The sequence below is a fragment of the Notothenia rossii genome (assembly GCF_949606895.1).
Source record: "Notothenia rossii genome assembly, chromosome: 9".
NCBI lineage: Eukaryota > Metazoa > Chordata > Actinopteri > Perciformes > Nototheniidae > Notothenia > Notothenia rossii.
The window spans coordinates 75,973,876-75,997,059 of record NC_136907.1 but is presented as its reverse complement, the minus strand read 5'-3'; the positions used below and the strand labels follow the sequence as shown (position 1 = coordinate 75,997,059).

At 41.6% G+C, this 23,184-nt stretch overlaps 1 protein-coding gene across 1 annotated transcript in view; it reads left to right on the top strand.

Annotated features, from left to right (window-relative positions):
- Positions 1-23,184, top strand: part of LOC307020228 (partitioning defective 3 homolog) — a 338,003-nt gene that overhangs the window by 51,580 nt on the left and 263,239 nt on the right. Inside the window, 1 exon segment of the mRNA XM_079651459.1 lies at positions 1,957-2,058. Coding sequence (XP_079507585.1) covers positions 1,957-2,058 — 102 coding nt within the window.

The following is a 23,184-nucleotide window of genomic DNA, read 5'->3' as shown; positions in this document are numbered from 1 at the left end:
ATCCACTGTCCTTAAACATATGTGACCAACTTTTAGTTAGTAGTCTCAACCATAGGCTTTTTAACTTGTGATATAAATCAGAGGCTGTTTCGTGCTGTCCTTAATAACATAATATTAGATTTATCTTTCTTTCTTTGCCTCTGGTTATCCGTCTTTTTGCTTTTCAAATGTCTCCACATCTCTGTGAGGCCTTTTATCTAGCGTAATTTACGAGTTTTACTCAACTACTGTTATTATCCCTCTATAATGTGCCTGGTGAACTTTGCAGTGAACTTCATGTGTTGCAATGGACTGGAAACTGTAACAGTGCAATAAGGCTAACCCTCAGGACGGCTGAGTGCGAATGAACCCGAGCAGTCACGTCTCCTCATAACTCTCAGAAATCACAGTACCTACACATTTTACACATACTTGTGTCTTTGTGAGCTGTCATATTTTATATTCTTGTCATGTGTTTTGCCTTCAAATACGCTGAGGTGACTTTTTTTTGTATTATCATCTCTAACGGCCCGTCTACACTACAGGCATCAAAAAATCTTGAAGCTGGGCGTGTCTCAAGCTTGGCGATTTTTTGCGACCAACAACCAATCACATGAATCTCCCGCCCCCGACATACAAAGCAATAGCAATGTTAAAACGAAGTAAACTGGATATAAACTCTCCAAACAGGCGAAAACCTACCAGTTTCCCTCACTGTCTCTGCCACCTCCCTCCATGCCTGGTTCCTCCGGTTTGTATCCCGGTAAATAGTTCTGGTCGTAAAGAACCGGGTGATTTGCTACCGTAATATCTCGTTTGGAATATGAGGAAATGAACTGCGGTCTGGCTCTCCCAGCTTGCACGCGGTTTGATTGGCTAGCGCTTGCAGTGGCGGGATTTGCATAAACGGGATTTGATTGGCTGATGCAGATAGATGCTCGTGATGCTCGCAAAGCCATGCCATGCTCCCCACAATGCAGTTCGGCGAAGATGAAAAATCTTCTACGTCACCCCATTCAAGTGAATGGGCGAAGCGTTGAAAGCATTTTTCGATGCCTGTAGTGTAGACGGGCCGTAACTCACATCCATGGTTTTGTTGTGTAATGGGGCAATACTCTACTTTTTTTATTATCTCCTTGAATGAATCTATCATGATCGTGGGTAGAAAAGCACACATTCGTGTTGAAATTTCTTTTGCTTTCATGACCATCCCTCTTTGCTAATATCCCCCTCTTTCCCTTCCCTTGATCTTCTCTCTTCTGCTTATCTATCCGTGACCTTTGCGTGTCTTTTTCATGTCAAAACATTCGTCAAATATTGGATTCAATTATACAGTAACTGCAGCTGGGATTCCCCTCCAGCGCTCATGATGTTTTTGTTGAAGAGCTTACATTGACAAAGCGAATGTCATGCTTAAGTGCTGTTTTGAAATGTTTATGGATGGAGGATTTTAAGCTTTTACTCGTACCTTAATTTTGTTCTTGTCAGCGCTATCTGTCAAACTGTTCAACCATCCTTTAATCAGTTCTCACGAAAATGTACTTATTATTCTAAATATCTTGTTATTGTGATTTACGTTATATCTGTTTAGATGAGTGCAATTTAAACACGATTTGCATTGGATTTCCTTTGATCCGAGTAGAAAATATTGCGCTTAACAGTAGAGCAAAGTCTTTAAAGACATGCAGGTAGGAGTCAGGTTGTTCTTCCATCATAGCGTGGTCGCCAGTAGTGGTTGTCGGGTTCTTACATAGTTCATAAGCCATTAGTCTCAATAGACAAATGAAGTTATGAATCCCAGGTTAGTTAATCATGTTAAGTAGTAGCTGAAAAAGCCGTATCTAAAGATGTGTTCTGCCATCCGATGAGCATGGCTTCCCCTCACACGCTAAACCGGAAGTCTTGCATTTGATTTCCAACCAATTTCGGTCCGTGGCTATTTCTTAATATCTCTTCCTTCTCCCCTGTGTTTTCCAGGATGTGAGCTACTGGCTGCAGGTGCACAGATTGGAGCACAGTGACGGCGGCATCCTCGACCTCGACGATGTTCTCTGTGACGTGGTGGACGACAAAGACAGGGTGAGTGACACTTTGATCAGTAGAAGAAAGGGGAAAGCTCTGAAGAAGCAAAACAGAAGCTTTGAAGTATGAGCTTTTGTTGTCAGCTGCTTAAGAGCTTGAGTAGGGCTTTTGGTTGGTATTGATGGATCCACCAACATGTATTTCTTTCTTCATTGGCACATTTGGAAAGTTGCATGTTTTCCTGCTGGTACTTCTGAATGCTGGGTCTCAGGAATGAGGGTTTGTGTTTTGCTAAAGAAAATACATACAGTGCTTTGTGACATGTACAATGAAGTAGGCATTGTTCTGTGTATGCTGTTGTTTTTGCAGGTCTAAATACAGTAGGGTCGCAACTGCATTCTCTGTTGCTATCCAACGCAAAGGAAGTGCTTCCTGTCTGATCGGATAAGATCATTTCTTGTGTACCAGAGCATTTCTCTCCCTCTCTCCCAGCTTTCATTAATAGCACTGTTACTTTATCTGTGATCTGTGAAGGCCTGTATGTGTTGACATTAGCCTTGAATATCTGAACAACATTAGTCGATCTGTGTGAGTTGCTTATATCAGACTTTTAGATGTTCCTGAGGTCTAGAGGTTAAAGGTCACCTATCATGCAAAATCCACTTGTTCATGTCTCTTCTACATCAACATGTGTCCCCTCTTCTTCATGTCTCTTCTACATCAACATGTGTCCCCTCTTCTTCATGTCTCTTCTACATCAACATGTGTCCCCTCTTCTTCATGTCTCTTCTACATCAACATGTGTCCCCTCTTCTCCATGTCTCGTCTACATCAACATGTGTCCCCTCTTCTTCATGTCTCTTCTACATCAAAATGTGTCCCCTCTTCTTCATGTCTCTTCTGCATCAACATGTGTCCCCTCTTCTTCATGTCTCTTCTACATCAACATGTGTCCCCTCTTCTTCATGTCTCTTCTACATCAACATGTGTCCCCTCTTCTTCCTGTCTCTTCTGCATCAACATGTGTCCCCTCTTCTTCCTGTCTCTTCTGCATCAACATGTGTCCCCTCTTCTTCATGTCTCTTCTACATCAACATGTGTCCCCTCTTCTTCCTGTCTCTTCTGCATCAACATGTGTCCCCTCTTCTTCCTGTCTCTTCTGCATCAACATGTGTCCCCTCTTCTTCATGTCTCTTCTACATCAACATGTGTCCCCTCTTCTTCATGTCTCTTCTACATCAACATGTGTCCCCTCTTCTCCATGTCTCTTCTACATCAACATGTGTCCCCTCTTCTTCATGTCTCTTCTACATCTACATGTGTCCCCTCTTCTTCATGTCTCTTCTACATCAACATGTGTCCCCTCTTCTTCATGTCTCTTCTACATCAACATGTGTCCCCTCTTCTTCATGTCTCTTCTACATCTACATGTGTCCCCTCTTCTTCATGTCTCTTCTACATCAACATGTGTCCCCTCTTCTTCATGTCTCTTCTACATCAACATGTGTCCCCTCTTCTTCATGTCTCTTCTACATCAACATGTGTCCCCTCTTCTTCCTGTCTCTTCTACATCAACATGTGTCCCCTCTTCTTCATGTCTCTTCTACATCAACATGTGTCCCCTCTTCTCCATGTCTCTTCTACATCAACATGTGTCCCCTCTTCTCCATGTCTCTTCTACATCAACATGTGTCCCCTCTTCTTCATGTCTCTTCTACATTAACATGTGTCCCCTCTTCTCCATGTCTCTTCTACACCAACATGTGTCCCCTCTTCTTCATGTCTCTTCTACATCAACATGTTTCCCCTCTTCTTCATGTCTCTTCTACATCAACATGTGTCCCCTCTTCTTCCTGTCTCTTCTACATCACCATGTGTCCCCTCTTCTTCAAGTCTCTTCTACATCAAGATGTGTCCCCTCTTCTTCATGTCCCCTCTACATCAACATGTGTCCCCTCTTCTTCATGTCTCTTCTACATCAACATGTGTCCCCTATTCTTCCTGTCTCTTCTACATCAACATGTGTCCCCTCTTCTTCCTGTCTCTTCTACATCAACATGTGTCCCCTCTTCTTCATGTCTCTTCTACATCAACATGTGTCCCCTCTTCTTCATGTCTCTTCTACATCAACATGTGTCCCCTCTTCTTCATGTCTCTTCTCCATCAACATGTGTCCCCTCTTCTTCATGTCTCTTCTACATCAACATGTGTCCCCTCTTCTTCATGTCTCTTCTACATCAATATGTGTCCCCTCTTCTTCATTTCTCTTCTACATCAACATGTGTCCCCTCTTCTTCATGTCTCTTCTACATCAACATGTGTCCCCTCTTCTTCATGTCTCTTCTACATCAACATGTGTCCCCTCTTCTTCATGTCTCTTCTACATCAACATGTGTCCCCTCTTCTTCATGTCTCTTCTACATCAACATGTGTCCCCTCTGTGGAAAGAGACTCTGAAAGTTTCAGGAACAAAGATTCTCTCTCTTTTTGATCCATTTCTATAAAAACCTGTCTGAAAATGAGCTGATCAGATTTTGGCCACTTGATGATGTCATAACGTGTTTTGGCTTGTGTAACCATTAGCCAATCAGCAACCAAGGTACCCCCCCCACCTTATCACCTGAATCTCCTCTTAGAGCACCATTGTGTTCTTGATCTGTTTGGTGTTTGGAGCCAAACACTTCAGAGACATGTTCTGTATAAATCTGAGACCTGTAATATATTGATGAAAAACAGTATCATAGGGGACCTTTACGTCTTGCTTTGCATGTGGAGTAATGTTCACTGCAATGACTTCAGGCCTCGACCCTGTCAGAGTCGGGTCCTGAAATCTCACTTCCTCACGGCCTGGTTCTTCCATGGCCTCTGGTGAGAGAGAGAAGCTCATGCTGACTGACAGCGGGGGGTCACAGGGTCACATTCTTCACTGTGGGACGGTAGATTCCCTTTAGCCTGAAGACCGGAGGATTTTAAGTATGTACTCCATCAAGAAAGACTTTAATTGTTATTTAGGTTACTGTCTTAACTGAAGGATACTGTTTGGATATGGAGGCGGGTAATTGCTTGTAGGATGCAGATGCTGATTTCTTTGTCAGGCGTTTGTCTAAACACCTGCAGCTCCATCATTGTCCATGTCGATCAGGACTAGGTCCCCATCTTTGATGCTATTTTTCCCCAAATGAAGTGGTTCCATCTTTCTTCTACAGTCTTCTCAACCAGTTTGTTTGTTTGTTCACCATGTAAAGCGGCCTTGGGTCCTTTGAAAGGAGCTATGCAAATGTAATCTTTTATCATTATTATTCTTAGACAGTTTATAGACCGAAGGATTACTCAAAAACGTGATTAATCAATAATGAAAGCCATCCTTAGCTTCAGTCCTAGTGTCAGAATGTAGGGTTGTCAATCATTCTACGTTCAGCGTTTAACTGACGACAACACCATTGACCAATAACTGTTATTTTTTAAACAGCTGAAGAGACAAGACCTGCAAAACTCAGAGGACCAACTTGTCACTTGTCAACTTGTCTAAAAGGAGAAAGCAGGTTCTCCCTAAAGGTGGAACCAACTTTCAGGAGCTTGAGCAGAAGTTGCCGCAAGACCTAGGGTTAAGAGAGGGGGTCTCGAACATGCAAATAAACTGTATTCTTACCACTAACTGAACATCAGACACACAGCGGACCACCGGGCTTGGGAAACGTGATTGTCTGATGATACAAAACGTGATCGGACGATGATTCTCTGTAATCTGTTCTATAGAGTTGCAGAAAGTTCTGCAGCCGGACAGAAATCTTTCTTTCAGGGAAGTAGTTTCAAAGATTGAAAGATGTCCCCGCCATAAGCACAAAGCTACAGTTGTTGGCTTTGTTAAGTGAATTCAATCTGAAGTCCCACGAACCGCCAACAGTGCATTATACTTAAAGAAACAATGAAGACAAATAGTGCCTAATGATGCCAACAAATGCAGGAATACAGTTTCAGAAATGAGTTTTGGAAGAATTTCAATCTATTTAATGTGCAATATAACTCTAGTTTTAAGAAAGGTCAAATATTTCAAGTTCAAGTGTGTTAGACATTTTTCAGCTTAAAGGATTTTTTCGCTGTTGGTGGCCAGCTCTCTCTCTCTGTGTGTGTGTGTGTGTGTGTGTGTGTGTGTGTGTGTGTGTGTGTGTGTGTGTGTGTGTGTGTGTGTGTGTGTGTGTGTGTGTGTGTGTGTGTGTGTGTGTGTGTGTGTGTGTGTGTGTGTGTGTGTGTGTGTGTGTGTGTGTGTGTGTGTGTGTGTGTGTGTCCTCTCAACAAGCTGTCATCGTGCTATCGCTTCACATCCATCTCCCTTTCTGTACCCCTCACTGCTCCGTCCCTACAGGCGTTTCCCATGTGTGTCAAACATGACATGTCACCCCTTCAGCCTCTCACACGAATCGTCTCGCTGCTTTAACACCAATCCCTTCGGGGATCTGTGTATGATTTAAAGTGGACCTATCATGCTATATTTGAATAACATAGTGTAGGACCATACCTATATAAGGCATATTTATACTTTTTATTTTTCAAAATACCAAACAGATCATGCATTTTAGCCATTCCTCATTTCGCTCAATTGAACACTGTCTTTGCATCATGGGCTGATTCTGTGAGAACAGCACCATCTACAGGCCTGGCATATGTACTACAGCGTCTCCAGCGCTTTCCAACGGCAATGTCCGTGGCTGTCTCCTCCTGATTGGTGGAGTTGGCCCAATAGCGGTAGCGCCACTTCTGTGACGTCATAGAAGTGTTCAAATCTGGATCAGTCTGTATCAGATCCGTTGCAGCCCCTTTTTAAGAGATTTGGGTTACTGAGGAAAAGAGAGAGGGTTGTGTTTTCTGACACTTGGTGAGTTCTCTGGAACACCGGGGACACATGTTCATGTATCAAAGATGTACAAAAGTGCATTTTGCATGATAGGTCCCCTTTAAGTAAAAAGACATTTTGTTTATTAAGTAATTTTTTTGTTTTGTGGTCAATCAATCATTTAGTTAAAAATGGTTCATCCAAGAACTCAAGGTGATGTTTTTCCATTTCTTTCTCTGCCTGACAGCAGTCAAGCATTTCTGAGCTATCCCGTGCAGAAATGATTAAAGACCCACATAGACTGTTTTACTATCCCCCCCAGACACAGTTTGAGGCATACGTTTAAAACACCAACGTGTGACATATTTCTGTTCACTAACAGCTCTGACTATTGAAAGATTATGACATATACTTCTTCCCCTTCAATATGCAAATGGTGCTTACCTTAAGAGGTTGAACACTTCAAAATGGATGCTCAAATATCTAATTAAAGTTATATAATAAGTCAAGAAAGATTTAAAGTAAAGGAAAGAAAAATAAACCTGTTATTAAGGAAATGAGTTAGTTTAATAATATAAAGACATGGACACATGCCATCGATGCAATCATGAATAACGGAAGGCCTTAAAAGTAAAACATATGAGTTGGATTAGTGAAAATGTCCCACACGTTGTCTCATGTAGTTTTATTTAATTTCAATAACGTGTTTCGGTCTTACTGACCATCTTCATTTAATCTGAGTACCAAAATAAATGGGGTCAATTTGTTGAAGAAACAACACGAGGAAATACAAACGGATATTCACGGTATCAAATGTGAAACTAGTCGAGAAAACACGTGTTCTTGAGCACGAAGTAATTCATGAGCAGGAGCTGCTTCCACTTGTCAATCATCCAGAGATATCATTTCAGTGTTTTCACTCGGTTAGGACAGGAAACATCTGCCTGCTGAAGACACACAGGACAAAGACATGAACCGTAAAGTGTCTTAGAGGAGCGTGATATTGACCTCTTAACAATTACATCTTGCTTTGCCTTTTGTTCATTGATTAACATCTCATCCTCATCCTCTTATCTCTGCACACGGTGGAGATATTGTGGATCTGAAGTGTTGTCTGAGGCAGACATGGTGGTGTGGTTGTAATGGAGATAGAGTGGTTATGTTATCTGCAGGTATTCAGGTAATGTATAGCATGCTGAAGCGCTGCCAAACAAAGGTTGTGAGGAATGCAACGCAGAGCAAGGGGTTTATCAGCTGCTCTGTGTATGTGCTCTAAACATAGCGGTCGGTAGCGGTTCAATCCCTGACACTTTTAGATGATCTGATGAATGCTGGCTGTCAGACTTATCATAGACTTTGTGGCCTCATTGTCACGATGTTTTGATCTTGCAAGGTCACCGTTTCTCTACCACAAGATTTAAAGAATGCTCATTTGGCTGGAGGTCCAAAAAGAGGTTTGACTAAAGTGCTGAACACTCTGCAGAAACTAAACTAAGACTGTGGGCTCTGACTCGAAGCCTTTGTGCAAACGGACTCCTTTTTAAAACCCTCTGTGGCGCTCAGAGTGTTTGGAGAGAGAGAGAGAGAGAGGGAGAGGGAGAGGGAGGGAGAGAGAGAGAGAGGGAGGGAGAGAGAGAGGGAGAGAGAGAGAGAGAGAGAGAGAGAGAGAGAGGAGAGTGGGCTCTGAGCCACAGTTCATAACCGTGTGTGTGTGTGGCCTTGCATTACTATACTTGTGGGGACCTAATTCTGTTTACACAGTCACATGTGGGGACTCGCCTCCCTTATGGGGACAAAATGGAGGTCTCCATGAGGGGAATCATTAATGTTAGGGTGAAGACTTGGTTAGGGTTAGGATAAGTCTCCAGGGTGTGGGTGTGTGTGTGTGTGTGTGTGTGTGTGTGTGTGTGTGTGTGTGTGTGTGTGTGTGTGTGTGTGTGTGTGTGTGTGTGTGTGTGTGTGTGTGTGTGTGTGTGTGTGTGTGTGTGTGTGTGTGTGTGTGTGTGTGTGTGTGTGTGTGTGTGTGTGTGTGTGTGTGTGTGTGTGTGTGTGTGTGTGTGTGTGTGTGTGTGTGTGTGTGTGTCCTTTATTGTCATTATATATTGTCATTATATAGGTACAATGAGAAGAGTAGAGCTTCTTTTTTTTTTAAGGTGCCATCAAAAATAGAAAAATAAAACGAGACGTTCAGATCAAGAGTGTAAAAATAAGGACTGGACCCTTTAAGGGGAAATCTATGATAAGTAACTGCTTCACCAGAACTTCTGATCTAGCTTGAAGTGAATACATCTGCACTTTCCTTGTTGTTCGGAGTTTTAATCTTTATGGTTTTTGCACTTGGATAAATAATAATAATAAATGTATTTTTGTAAGCGCTTTTACAAGTGCTCAAAGTCGCTTTACAGAGGTAGTAAACAAAGATAAGGACAACAATTAAATATAATAACAATCCCATTAAAATCACACATTCAAAGCCCGTTTGAAGAGGTGAGTTTTTGTACGTTTAAATGTTATGTTATGTAACGCTGTCCTTGAATATTGCAGTATTGATATTGCGAGCAATACTTAAACGGATATTTAGCTTTCGGCTGCTTTCAATAAAGAGATTAAAAGCAACAGATTCAAGGGGAGTTACTTTGAACTGAACACAGAAGGCACCATGATGATATGTAAGTGCAGTTTTTTTACTGATAATCTTTTTCCTCTAACTCAAAACATCCATAACACTGCCTTTGGGACAATAAAGCAAACCAAGAAATAAAAGTGTGCAGCTCTCGAGAACATAAATCCAGCTTCTGTGTTCAGCGATACACGTCCGCCCAGAAGTGTGTCTGACCCCTGACCTCTGAACCTACTGTTGTTCAGCACAGCTGCTGGGGTGTGGCAATTAAATGAAGCCACGCTTTTCTTTTATTATGTCCAACAAATCAATTAGATTATTGCGTGTGTCTTTGAGCAAACACCATGGGGCTAATGACGGCGTGTTTATGTATCTATGTTGGGAAGCAGAAGGGAGAGAAGGGACAGACACGGTTGCATCTGACAGCTGTTTCACCTCCGTCTCATTGACGTCTCTCTTTTACAGCGTGTGTGTAAAGAAGTGTGTGTCTTGTGTTTCCCAAAAGTGATATGCACTGAAAACCTCAATCCAGTGTGTTGTTATTTATGAATATATAAAGTACAAGTAACATGTAGGCTAGACACAACTGGTTCAATTGAAAACTGGATTCAGCAGGATTGACTTTGAGTTATTTGTCAACAAATATCCTCAGAAGTCTCCAGTAATCATGTGACTTAATGAGGCATTATATGGCGTCTCAAAACTACACATTTTAAACAGCCAAAATTAACTTCTAAATATTTGGCAACTAAGAATATCTGTGAAGTTGATTATTATACATAACAGGGTAAATGTTTCCTGTCAAATTTCTAAAATCTGAATCAGAATTCCCGTGTTCACCACAACAGCGGGGAAGTTTAGAGTGTTACAAAAGAAGACGGATAAGATGAAAAAATCAGTAGAGACATATCGAATAAAGAGGCAAGCACACGTCAATAATAAAAACTAAACCAAAACAATTCAAATATGTATTCCTGGTGAAAAATGAGTGAAAGCATTACCAAAAAGTAATCCAACTGATATGAGTAATGAAGTAGCAGCCAGTAATACATCAATACATTAAGTAACTGCAGATAGCTAGTTATTTCTCAATTAAGATTTATTTTTATTTTTTAAAAGTATGTTAAGGGTAGAAAACACTGCATTTATGTAGATGGAGTCTCTCTCTCTCTCTCTCTCTCTCTTTCTCTCTCTCTGGCCGTTTCTCAATATCGAGTAAACCTGCTGGAGAGCCACTATTTCAAGTATACTACGTCATCGAGTGGCGCCGAAGGACTGTTTAAATGCCCCGCATTCGGCGTCACTCGATGTCGTAGTACAGGGGTTCCCAAACTTTGCCTTGCCAAGGACCCCCATCCCATATAGCATTATCCTCTGGCGGGGACCCCCCTGTTGCAATTTTTTTTTAAATGATGTGTAGATGAAGTGCCTCACGATGGAGCATGCAGTGCGTTGCCACTACATTTGGGGCCTTCTGCCTGATCGAAGCTGTCACTCTGCTTTCTTTGCCTGTCATAGCCCCACTGCCCCATCTGAACACACACACACAACGAGACCAGTCCATTTGAGATGATGTACTCTAAATCTAAAACTTGGAAAATGTCTCTTCATGTGGTCCTACCTTCCAGTGCTTTACAAAATAATATTTCCTCACCAAAGTTGTCTTCTGAAATAAATCTGATGTATGCAAGCAATTCTGCGACACTTGCTACATCAGAGGTCTCATCCAGCTGCAGAGCGAAACATTCACTCGCTCTCACTTGCTCCAAAAGCTGAGCAGATTTTCACTCTCAGTAGTGGCAGCTCGATTCTGATTGGCTTGAAGGGCGGTCGTGTGATTCAAAAACAAAACATATGAAAAGATTGGCATCAAAGGACACAGAGATTGATAGATATGCAGTTATTAATAACATCTAAAAAAATGTTTACAAAAATTAAACTTTAAAAAAAAAAAAAAAAAATCCCGTTTCCCTCAAACTATGCGTGAGCGCCCCCTGGCGGCCCCCCGGGGGGTTGGGGCCCCCACTGTGAAAAACACTGACGTAGTATACTTGAAATAGTGGCTCTGCAGCAGGTATACTCGACATTGAGAACCGGCCTCTCTCTCTCTCTCTCTCTCTCTCTCTCTCTCTCTCTCTCTCTCTCTCTCTCTCTCTCTCTCTCTCTCTCTCTCGATGGTGGTCTGCTGGCAGCTGTGACTCATCTCTGCCATTCCACAGGAGCTTTTTAAAGAGCGGCCGTCACACAGGGACACTTTTATTAGTTTACACTGGAACCAAACACACAGCAGCCTTCATCCTGGGAACGCACGTTCATATAGTGTACACTTATAGTGCTGTTAAAGTGGAGATTACTAAGTGTGTCTCAGACTTCGTGTAGATACAGTTTGGATCGTCCATGCCAGGAAAAGTCGTGGCTTGGCCTCAGACTTACAGAATGTTTTTCCAGATGCCATCTTTCCATCCGATCGTCTTCCTTCCTTCCCTTCTTCCTTATTGTCCACCTCTCATACTGAGTGAGCTTTATTAACCCTGAACAATCCACTTTCTGGCAGCCTGATCTGTGCTTAGTTCATCTGATGGTCGTCGTGCTGAGGTCACGGAGAATACTGGTTTCTGATTGGCTGGCTTCATCATAGTGTTGGTTAATGCTTTAACCACGTTTCTAAAGTAGTATTTGGGTTTATTAAACAGCAGGAAACCATAGAAACAGCCATTTAGCTTTATCCCTTTTTACAAGTTGAACATACAAACCATCTTTAAAACATTTTAACACAGGCCTTTTCTTCTGTATTGTATTGGCACAGTTCATGTGTATTTTCTATTTATGAACACACACACACACACACACACACACACACACACACACACACACACACACACACACACACACACACACACACACACACACACACACACCAAGTGTCCGGTGACAGGCTCGTCCTCTCACACCCTCCTGCAGCGATGTCATGACCCTCAACCATGACACCTGGGCAGTGCCATCACCACATTCCTGTGTGTGTGTGTGTGCTGCACCCGCACCCGCTGCTCCTCCATCACTGACGAGTGTGACCCGGTCAGTGAGGTGCCCGTGTGTGTGACAGATGACCTGAAATGCAAGCTGTGTGTACTGTTTCTACAGCTGAAACATATTTAGCATTATTAAGCGAGTGTTTCTTTCCCATTTCGTTCAAACTGCATCTTTTTCTCATCTCCTACTTAAAAACAGTTTTAGCTGCTCTGCTTCAACAAATGTCAAATTCCTTTCTTCTCCACTTCTCCTAAACTAAGCAGCTCTAATGTGAGTGTGTTCTTGTTCCTTTGCGTGTGTTAGCTCTCTTTCAGTTGATTATAGACGAGTCCCGGGGCGTAGGAGACAGACAGGAGGGGCCGAGAGGTTACATAAACCCGGAGGAGTTCATTAAAATGACTCCTTCAGTCTCCGCCGTGTCACGGAACACCAACAGACAGACGGACAGGCTACCAGACACAGATTTGGGTGTGTGTGTGAGTGTGTGTGTGATTTACCACCTTTTTAACTCCATCAAGCGTCATGTGAAGCTGGGGCTTGGTACTGAATAACATGGCGGTCTTTACATACACAGTCACATGTATTAAGTGTTCAACCTACATGTATAAGGCTGATTGTCCCCACAAAGAAATTCAGGAACAATTTGAGACCCTTTCTTTGTGTATTATGGACACGTTTTGATCAATATGAGTTTGAATGGATCTTATGTAACCCTGACTCCAGTATTTACTCTACAGTGAGCGATATTCAGATGTCATGGTTCGTCATCATTTAAGCTGCAAACATATTTAAGTAGCACCAGATGGAGAAGTGTTTATTTCAACCGTCAGCGTCATTCTACTTTAAATCAACCCGTTGCATCCAACCCTTTCTTCTGAGGAAGTTAATGGCGGGCTGGAGCATCTCCCAGCATGCACTTGGTGTGTGCAGAGTCACATCTTTGACGTGCAGTGTACACAGCATCATCTTCCCTCTCACTGCCTGTTTCAGCTGACAGCTATAAAACCACTCTGTTTACACGTATTGATCTCATGTCTCTTTATTTGTCTGTTTGTTGTGTCTGTAGTGATATTGATTTACTGCAGACACAGAGACGCAGTGAAACTGAATCCCGCTGAGCCTCGTTACTGCGGCTGAATATGGAGGTTCTTCCTTCGATTGAATCCACTGCTTTCGGGAAGACTGAGGAGTATTGGTGTGTTGGAAGGGATTCAGAAAAACTGAATGTATGAGGACGACTTTCTTATCAGTTAATTAGTGTGTGAACATCGTAAGAAGATTTAATTTGGTAAACCCAAACATGAAGACACGCTTTCTGAATTTCATGAGGGGAAATTCAGTTTTTATCCGTTGAAATACACACATGCAAAAAAGATTTATGCTCATTAAAGGTAGTGTAGGTAAGAATGGAGAAACCAGCTCGAGTGCGATATCATTTGAAAACACACAACCGGAGTAAATCTGCCACTTCCTCACAGAGCCCCTCCTCCAACACACACGAACGCGCACATGACCAATGAGGGCACGAGATAAGTTTGTGCACAGATGGAAGGCTGACAGGCAGGTAGGCCATCCAGTTATTTTAGCCGGGCCGGCTCAGATGATTGGTCGTGCTTTTTACAGCTCCACGGCTTCCACAGATGACATGTTTTTATGGATTTATTGTCAAAGCACTTCAGATATTCATTGCTATCGGGATGTTAAGAGCATTCCATGGAATATAACAACAAGTGTTTCTGAAGTGAATTACCTACCCCACCTTTACGCCCAAAATACAGGAGTGCACAAACGTTGGAGCAGTGGGGGTTTAGTGCCTTGCTCAAGGACTATGTGTTGCTTTTTGGGGGATAATACTCTGTAAGGCCGCACAATTAATCAACATGTTATCCAAATAGCAATATGGACTTGTGCAATATCCAAAAGCCTTATAAGACTCGATGTAAAAAAACAAAACAACTTTTCTTGTGAAAGGACTTCATAAGTTGGTTTTCTTTATAGGAATAGGACATAGGGATAATATTCTGCCAAAGAAGACACACTTTATCAATTTGATGAGAGGAAATGCAGTTTGTATCTGTCGTGCTGTTTTAATACACACATGCAAAACGGATCTATACACATTAGGTCCAAAATACAGGAGTGCACAAAGCTGGAGCGAGGACGGTTTTGTTTTTTAAGGTTGTTGTTTTTGGTCTGTACGGGACTCGAACCAGTGACCTTCTGGTAACTATGATTATGTTCATTTTGATCATTTGTATAACAGGGTGTCCGCGGGGTCTTAAAAAGTATTAAAAGTTGATAAATCAATTTAGCGAAAATGAAGGCTATTAAAAAGTATTAATCAGCATTTTCCAAGGTATCACATTTTGTAGCTTGTTTTCAATCAGTATATAAATTGTCCAAAGAGGTTGTATTCTACAGTCTGCCTGAATGTAATCATTGCGTAGGTGTGTAGTGTGATTCTGTGTACTTTATTTATGGCATCCCGTTGGATTTGATGTCATCTGAACAGGACATCGCACGCTCACTGCTTGATAGCGCGCGAAGGTCTGTTTACGCCTGTTGCTAAGCAACATCGTTATGGGGAAATGCAAGTTTGCGTCCAAATGGTTGGAAGATAAGGAGGAAGGACAATCAATGCTGTATATAGTCAATGTGAGGTAAAGTGTGTCGCCAAGGTAACCGGTTAAAACTCCAAGTGGCGATGAGGTCTTAAAATGTATGGAAAGGGTCTTAAAAAAGGTCTTAAAAGGGATTACATTTGACTTCAGGATTCCTGCATATACCCTGAATTAGAACAAAGCAGACATAGGTGCGGTTTCAGGTGCCATTATTCGGTGCCACTTTAGACTGATGAATGTCAGGTTTCACCTGGTGACACAAAGTGAACTCTGGAAGGAAACCCAGCCGTTTCCTGTAAAGTGACAGATCGTGCTGTTTTTTAGGAAGGATACTAGTTTGGACACGTGCCTGGGTGGAACTGCTCCAACAGAAACACGCTTGGGTTGGACGAGAGGTCAGCCAAACCATGTCCAGTGGTGTAAAAAAACCACACTCTTTCCAAATATGTGGCACATGGAAAGTAGTTTGGATTTGATACTGTGTGTACAAAGCTGTCAGTTTTGTACCAGCCATCAATGTAGGATAGGGGGCTTTTTTTGGTTATGGTTGCCCCTCTTCTTTACACTGCTATTAGATATCACATTACATCACTTCCTGCACACTTCCTGTCCAGTTTGACCAGGAGAAACCCAAAGACACTCCAAGTAAATCTGCAGTCTATAGTCTAATGAAGCTGATGCAGTGGCGTCCCCTCGTGTTTCACTGTAACACACATGGAGGAGCGTCTTTCTTTCTTTCACCCGGGCGACCCCTCCTCCAAAGATCCTCCTGAGCGAGTGTTAGTGATGACCTCATTTGTTCCAGGCTGGCCCTCCTCCTCCTCCTCCCCCCCTTTCTTCCTCCCTCTCTCCAGCCCCCTAATGAGAACAAGATGACAACTTCATGCCAGACTCAGCCGGGGTGACACAGAAACTACGAGGCGGACATGCTTTGTGTTTGCATGCTTTTACGTTGAATAGTCCTAAGTCTCAAGTAGGGAAGCAACTCATGATTATACAGTCTCCAGAAGTCGATGAACTGTCCGGAAATATCCAAAATGCTTTAACATTCAACGCTAGAAATGCAGTTTCGTAATCAGATTAACTTTTTAATAGTCCGAGACAAATTAAATCAGATCCAAAATTCAATTACATTTTTTATAATATCTATTCAAACTATTTGTTTTGATAAATCAGTTAGACATCAGACTAAATGCTAAGATGACAGATGATTCATCCAGATTTGCACATCACCCTGAAGCATTGCAATTTAAAACAATTGTGTTTAAACATCTACCAACAAGCTCGACTCTTGTCTGGAGGGCACTTGGCAAACCAAAGTTCAAATGATTTTTTTTTTCAAGCCTCATTAAATGAATACCTTTTTTAAACAATATTTCTTTCATGCTATTGATTACATGTAATTGCCATCAAAAGATTTATGGCCTCACCATAAACTTTGAGGGGATTATTTTTGTCCAAACAAGCCCCTGATTCTCTGGAAATCACTTATGCTTTTACGTTTGGGCAACAATAACTTCCAAATGAAATAACTGCATGTGTTTTAACACGTGAAGAAGTGTTGCACACAATGTTTTAGAAGCAGTTTAAAGTTTGGAGGTCGAGTTCAGACAGCCCAGCTCTTTGTTCTGCAGACAGGGGGTGTTTCTCAATGTCGAGGACGCTTCCTTGGTAGGACATGTACCTCCGAGTCAGGTCCTTCAGAAGCGAGTTAAGAATCCGTCCTTGCCTCAAAACATGAAGAATGGTGGAACTTAAATGGAGCGCGATTTCCGCCAAACATTTTGGGAAATTGGTCCGTGCGCAAAGCATTGTGGGGATTTTAAGATCGCGGAGGATACACATGTGCAGCCTCGACATTTCTCGCTACGAAGGACGCCGGCCTCGGTAGAATTCCAAGGATCCTGGACATTGAAACAGTCCTTCAGCGGGACTCGATGACGTAGCATCCTTGAAATGGTGGCTCTGGAGCAGCCTTCCTTGACATTGAGAAACAACCAGTGGGACCTCTGACCCTGCTGCAATGCCTTATGGGAGATTCCTGTGAGTGGCTTCTGGGTAAAAGACAAATACTGATCATACATTGGCATTTAGTAAGCTTCATGATGAGGTAATGCTCTATAGAGCCGCACAATTCATCCACATGTTATCCAAATAGAAATATGGACTTGTGCAAAAGCCCCAATCTGTACAAAATATATTGCAAAACTATTTTTTTTCGAATCCTCAGCCTCGTAAGACTCAGTATAAACAATAAAACGTTTCCTGTAAAAGGACTTCATAAGTTGCTACTTATTTTAGAAACATTTGAGATAATATTCTGCAAAAGCACATATTATATACAAGTACTCAATTATTTAGTTTACTTATTTTAAACAGTCTTTAAAAAAAACAGTTGAAATTCAAAGCATATTCAGAGAAAATGTATTTAAATAACTCAAATCTGAATTTTATAATAATTAAAAAAAAAAAAATCTTTTTAACTCTTGTAATATATATGTATTACCCTTTTTAAGGCTTTCATTTCCATATTGACTGGAGACTTCAAATGTACGTGTTCTGTGCCTTTTATATCTTTGGTAGTAGATGGCAGTGATGTCAATGTGTAGGACCTTATCTGGATCCAAGTCAAGACCTGTATTTAAGAGCCATTAAGAAACTGCTCAAAGGTCATTTAGGGAGCTAGTTGATTTTATAACAACCGTATAGCAGACTGCAAACAATGTGAGCTTCTGGATTTACGGATAAGTTCCCTTTGCGAGCAGTAATCCTGTATCCCATCATGCTTTCTGCTGTGTGGTCTAACAAGACATACAGACGAGCTACTGTGCATGACTAAAAGAGAGGGTAATTATATTATATATATCAATCTAACGCTGTCTCATTCCCCTGATTTGAAAAACACATGAAGTCCTTTTCATAGCTCTTTCAGAGGAATAAGTGTCAATGAGCTTTGTGGAGCGATGACTCACACACTCTTAAGCCGTCTCAGCATTTAATCTTGGGTAATTGTCACCCACACACACCTGAGTCATGATTACTGCATTGTGTGTGTGTGTGTGTGTGTGTGTGTGTGTGTGTGTGTGTGTGTGTACACCAATGAATGTAAAGCGGGCAGAGATGGCAATAGTACACACATCCTTTACTCAAGTAGAAGTACAGATACTTGTGTTTAAAAATACTCTGGTGAAAGTAGAAGTACTGACTAAACTTCTTTACTCAAGTCAAAGTAAAGAGGCTTTGAAATGTACTTCAGTAAAAAGTACCCATAACTAGCAGCTGTTTTAAAGAGTACCTGACCTCCCTTTATATTAATAGAACAATAATGTCATTGTTAGCTAATGAATGTTTCCATGCTGAACAACGGCAACATGACAACGTTTCCATTGGTCCCTCTTCTTTAGAGAAGACCAGGAAATGATGGATACACGGATCGTGTTCAAATCAATAGGCACGCAATGACTCTAAATAATAATGATCACGCCACCAAACACACATTCAAGCTAAAGGAACCAGCCTGTTTGGAAAATGTAAGAAGTAAAACGTTGTAAGGAGAAAAGTATTGATACCAGAAAAATGTACTTAAGTACAGTAACAAAGTATTTGTACTCCACTACTTCCCACCTCTGAAAGCAGGTTTACACTCGGAGTGTTGCGTGTCTTTGTGCGTTTGTTTGTGTCTCGTGGATCCTCTTCTTAACCAATAGTGTCGTAAACACACAGGTCAGCAGTGAGGTAATGTTCGCAGGCTGTCATCTCCTTCTGTGGTAACAAAGTGAGGCTCCCCCCCCCCCCCCCCCCTGTTCCTTCAGTCAGGGCTCAGGGACCAGAGAACCCACAACACCACTGAGTGCTAAAACACCTTACATGGACACTTAGAAATGAGGGTCTGTTACAATAATACTTTATTCAAACTGGGGGGATTTGGGTTTTTTGACAATTGCTCCATTTAAAAAATAAATAAAAATAGGATAACATATGTATTTGGAATTAGGAAGTGTAAGTAACACTGTGCAATAAACAATATATTAAAATTAAAGCAGAACAAATATGTAGATGGACATAAGAAGTTAAAGTAGAAATGTGCAATTACATATTAAAAATAATAAAAGTTCTGGGAAACATTTGTAATATGAGAGCGGTGTTTGTGTTTAATCTATTTATATCTTGTGTATATGCTACGCCATACTGTATCACTGAGTTGATATACATTTGTAAACTAAGAGATCTTGCCATACCACACACACCCTCCATTTGCGATAAGGCATCCCCGTAAATAACTGGGATATTAATAAGATGGCTTCTCCTCATTTTAGCCCGGATCTGGTCCAGTTTCCTGTACCAGTATTAGTCCATGCTACCTTAAGCAAAGCAGGATCATTCAGCACCGGCTCCAGGAGCTTCAACACGGCATCTAAATATATACGGAGCAGAAATAACAGGAGCGTTTGTCCTCGGTGTGAACGGACATCCTAAAATTCACCGGTCAACTCTTCCTTTTTTTTTTATTATCAGACGCTATTAAAAAGTTTGAGGTTGGATTTATAGCTTCTATTTACACTCGGAGATATAGCAGATCCTTGTCGGGCAACTTAAAAATACACTACCTTAACTTAAGAAGCAGATTTTGAGGGCTGTTTTTAAACTTTTTTAAGAAGGTAGATACCGGCTAATGTTCACCTTTCCATGCTAATAGATACCGCTAAGCTAACCCACTTGTGTAATACACGAGTGTTTAGAGATGGAGAATGAAATAAACCATTTCAAAAGCACTAGGTTTGAGGCAAGATAAGGCAATGTTATTAGGGATGTCCCGATCACCTTTTTTTTGCTTCCGATCATTTCATTTTGACAATTTGCCGATACCGATTTTTCCCGATCCGATCTTTATGCAATACATTAAGAGAAACAAAAGAAAAAAAGCATTCAAGTTGTCCCTTAAGGTTATTTTTTTATTTAAATTGGATATTCTAACCAACATGGATATAGCTTCTTTCTTTCACAGCAGCATTGGATCAGTTCAGTTGTGCAGCATTGGATCAAAACAAAATAAAGCTTTCAGTACTCGTTAACTTACTGCTACAATTAGACACTGCGCCCTGCCCACTCTGTCGGCTCCGATCCCCGATCACGTGATCGGATCGGGACATCTCTAAATGTTATTATATAGCATATTGATGATTGAAGAAGATTGAAGATTCAACTTATTATTGTCATTACGTAGTACAGTACGTAGCATTCGACCCATCCTAGTGTTAGGAGCAGTGTGCTGCCATTGTGTACGGCGTCCGGGGAGCAGTGTAGGGAACGGTGCCTTGCTCAGGGACACCTCGGTAGCACTTGGTCTTTCCGGGACTTGAACTGGTGACCTTCCAGTTGCCAAGCCAAGTCTCTATGGACTTCGCCACCACCGCCCTACTATATATGGTAATTATAGCATGTTATATTGTTATACAGCACATTTAAACACAAGGCAATACAAAGTGCTATACAAAAAACATTTGAAGCAATAAGACGATGCAAAAGGAACACATCGAGAAAAATAAATGTCACTTCATTGAAAAACAATTATATAAAAAAAAAAAAATTAAAACAAGAAGCAATGGAATAAGAAGGGAATAGAATAGTGCAGTGCAGTTAGAGATGTGAAGGGTAATTTGATTTAATAAAAGGCAGCGGCAAACAGAAAAAGCTTCCAGTGGAGCGGCAGTTTTTCCAGATACATGGAGCATTATTCGTAGAAATCCTCTCTTTCGTGGCATTTGGAGATGAGCTATGATGCCCTTTAATTCTAGCAAATTGTTATAACAAAGTTTCCCGTCCAATCTGCACACGCTCAAGAAGAAAAAGCTGAAAATAATCCCCGCCAAACCATTGTGTGGTGGGGGTTATTTAATGGAAGACCCCACAGATGTAGCTCTGCGGGGGTTCACTGGATGTTCTTTGGATTTAGGCTTTATATCTTAATTGTGGTGGGAAACGTGTCAGGAGGAGACAAAGACAATGTTTGAGGAGTCAACAGGAGTGTGGGATTAGAGCAGCTCACAACAGATGCTGTGTGTGTGTGTGTGTGTGTGTGTGTGTGTGTGTGTGTGTGTGTGTGTGTGTGTGTGTGTGTGTGTGTGTGTGTGTGTGTGTGTGTGTGTGTGTGTGTGTGTGTGTGTGTGTGTGTGTGTGTGTGTGTGTGTGTGTGTGTGTGTGTGTGTGTGTGTGTGTGTGTGTGTGTGTGTGTGTGTGTGTGTGTGTGTGTGTGTGTGTGTGTGATTAAGGCTCCCCCTCCTCTTCTATATATTCTTCTTTACTCCCCTCTGTGATTTTCTCTGTAAATATTGTAAGTTTTTCCAGAAGGTTTTGTCGTGTCATGAAGTAATATGCTGATCCACGCTGTTCGTGGCTTTTTCCTAAACAGGAAAATAATTAAAAACGTTGGTTTTCCGACTCACTTGATACCATCTGTAATGGATCAATCTGCCCCGTTTTGAGGCTGGAGTGTACTTTTCTGCTTTTGGCTCTAAATTGCTCCTGGTATGAAAAACTTAAACCATCCTGATGCTAAAGTAGAAAGAAAAAAGACCTCTACTGCCATCTAGTGGCAGTAGTGTGTCAGTGCAACCAGTCTCTATTAAAGTGCACCTATCAGGCTATTTTTAGGCCTATATTATGGGACTCAGATTTATATAAATATATAAAAACATGTCTATGCTGTGTTTTGCTCAAAACACAAACACATCATGCATTTTAGACATCCCTGATCAGAGTTTCCCACACATAGACTTTACTTGGGCGGCCCGCCCAGGTATATTAACGGCCGCCCAAGTATATTTCGCGACCCATTTATTTATTTGTATTTGTCCGCGATCACGACGCCATCTGCGGTCCATTAACTTGTGGACAATGATCCTTCGCTCTACGCCTCCTGTACCCAGTCCCGGACTGGCCATCGGGAGGACCGGGGGGGTTCCCGATGGCCTGGCTTGTTAAGTGGCCTGTCTCACACAGGGTGACTGGCTGTCTACATGATGTGGCCTGCCGACATGGCCACTGTCATACAGATCATAAATCAAAGCCCTTGATTGGTCTCTGTGTGTCATTCAAGCTCGGGATAACCTCAGCTCAGGTGAGGCAAATGACTCTCTGAGTGTTTAGATAGTTAACTTAGTCTAAGTTCTCAGTGGGTCTCAAATGGTTTGGTCACCATTTATGTAAACACATATTTCCATTTGAGGGGGGAGTGATTAGTAAAATATGCATGAATTAAAAAAATATATAAGTTAACTAGGTGAAAAAAGGTAAGATACACTTTTAAAAATTGTTGAGAGCTAAAACTAGTCTTTGCTGCTGCCTCAAAGAGGAGCAGGGGGGAGAGGGGGGAGACAGGAGAGGCTGATTTAGGAGCCCAGACACAATCACAACTATAAATGAACCAAAAATAAATAAACAAGTTTCAGTGTTTTTTCATATTGGAAATGGTATGTTATTGGTTATGGCCATGTTCTTATGATTATTGAAATGTATACAGTTCTGTTTCATATAGGTGTTCCCATAGATCTAGTCTCTTTATTTCCCCCTCAAAGTGCACCAGAGTGAGGCATTTAACTCCAACATAAATAAATAAATCTTACCGGTGGAGCATCCCTCCGGACCCCCCTAGAGGATTTGAGGTCCACCCCCACTTAAAGTCACATGGATAGGTTCCTAAATACATTTGCCATTTGTTTTTAAATAGTAACCCATGTCCATATGTTTATTTGTGGGTAGTAGATTTAAACTATAGGGCTATCACTAAGGGCCCTGCCTGTACCTGTTCGCTCTGCCATCGAGTGAAGGGTCTGCTAACAAGCGACCAACAGAAAGGTTAATGTTAATGTTGTTGCACGTCACAAAGGCACGTTTTTAAAAGATGTGGGTACGGAGGAAAAGAGAAAGGGTTTTATTTTTGTGACGCTGCGTGAGTTCCCCGACACACCGGGGACACATATAAGAGACATACAAAAGTTCATTTTGCATGATAGGTCCCCTTTAAGATCACATCCCATTTAAGTGTTTGATGTTAGATTTTTGAGAGCTTTGAACATTTCTTC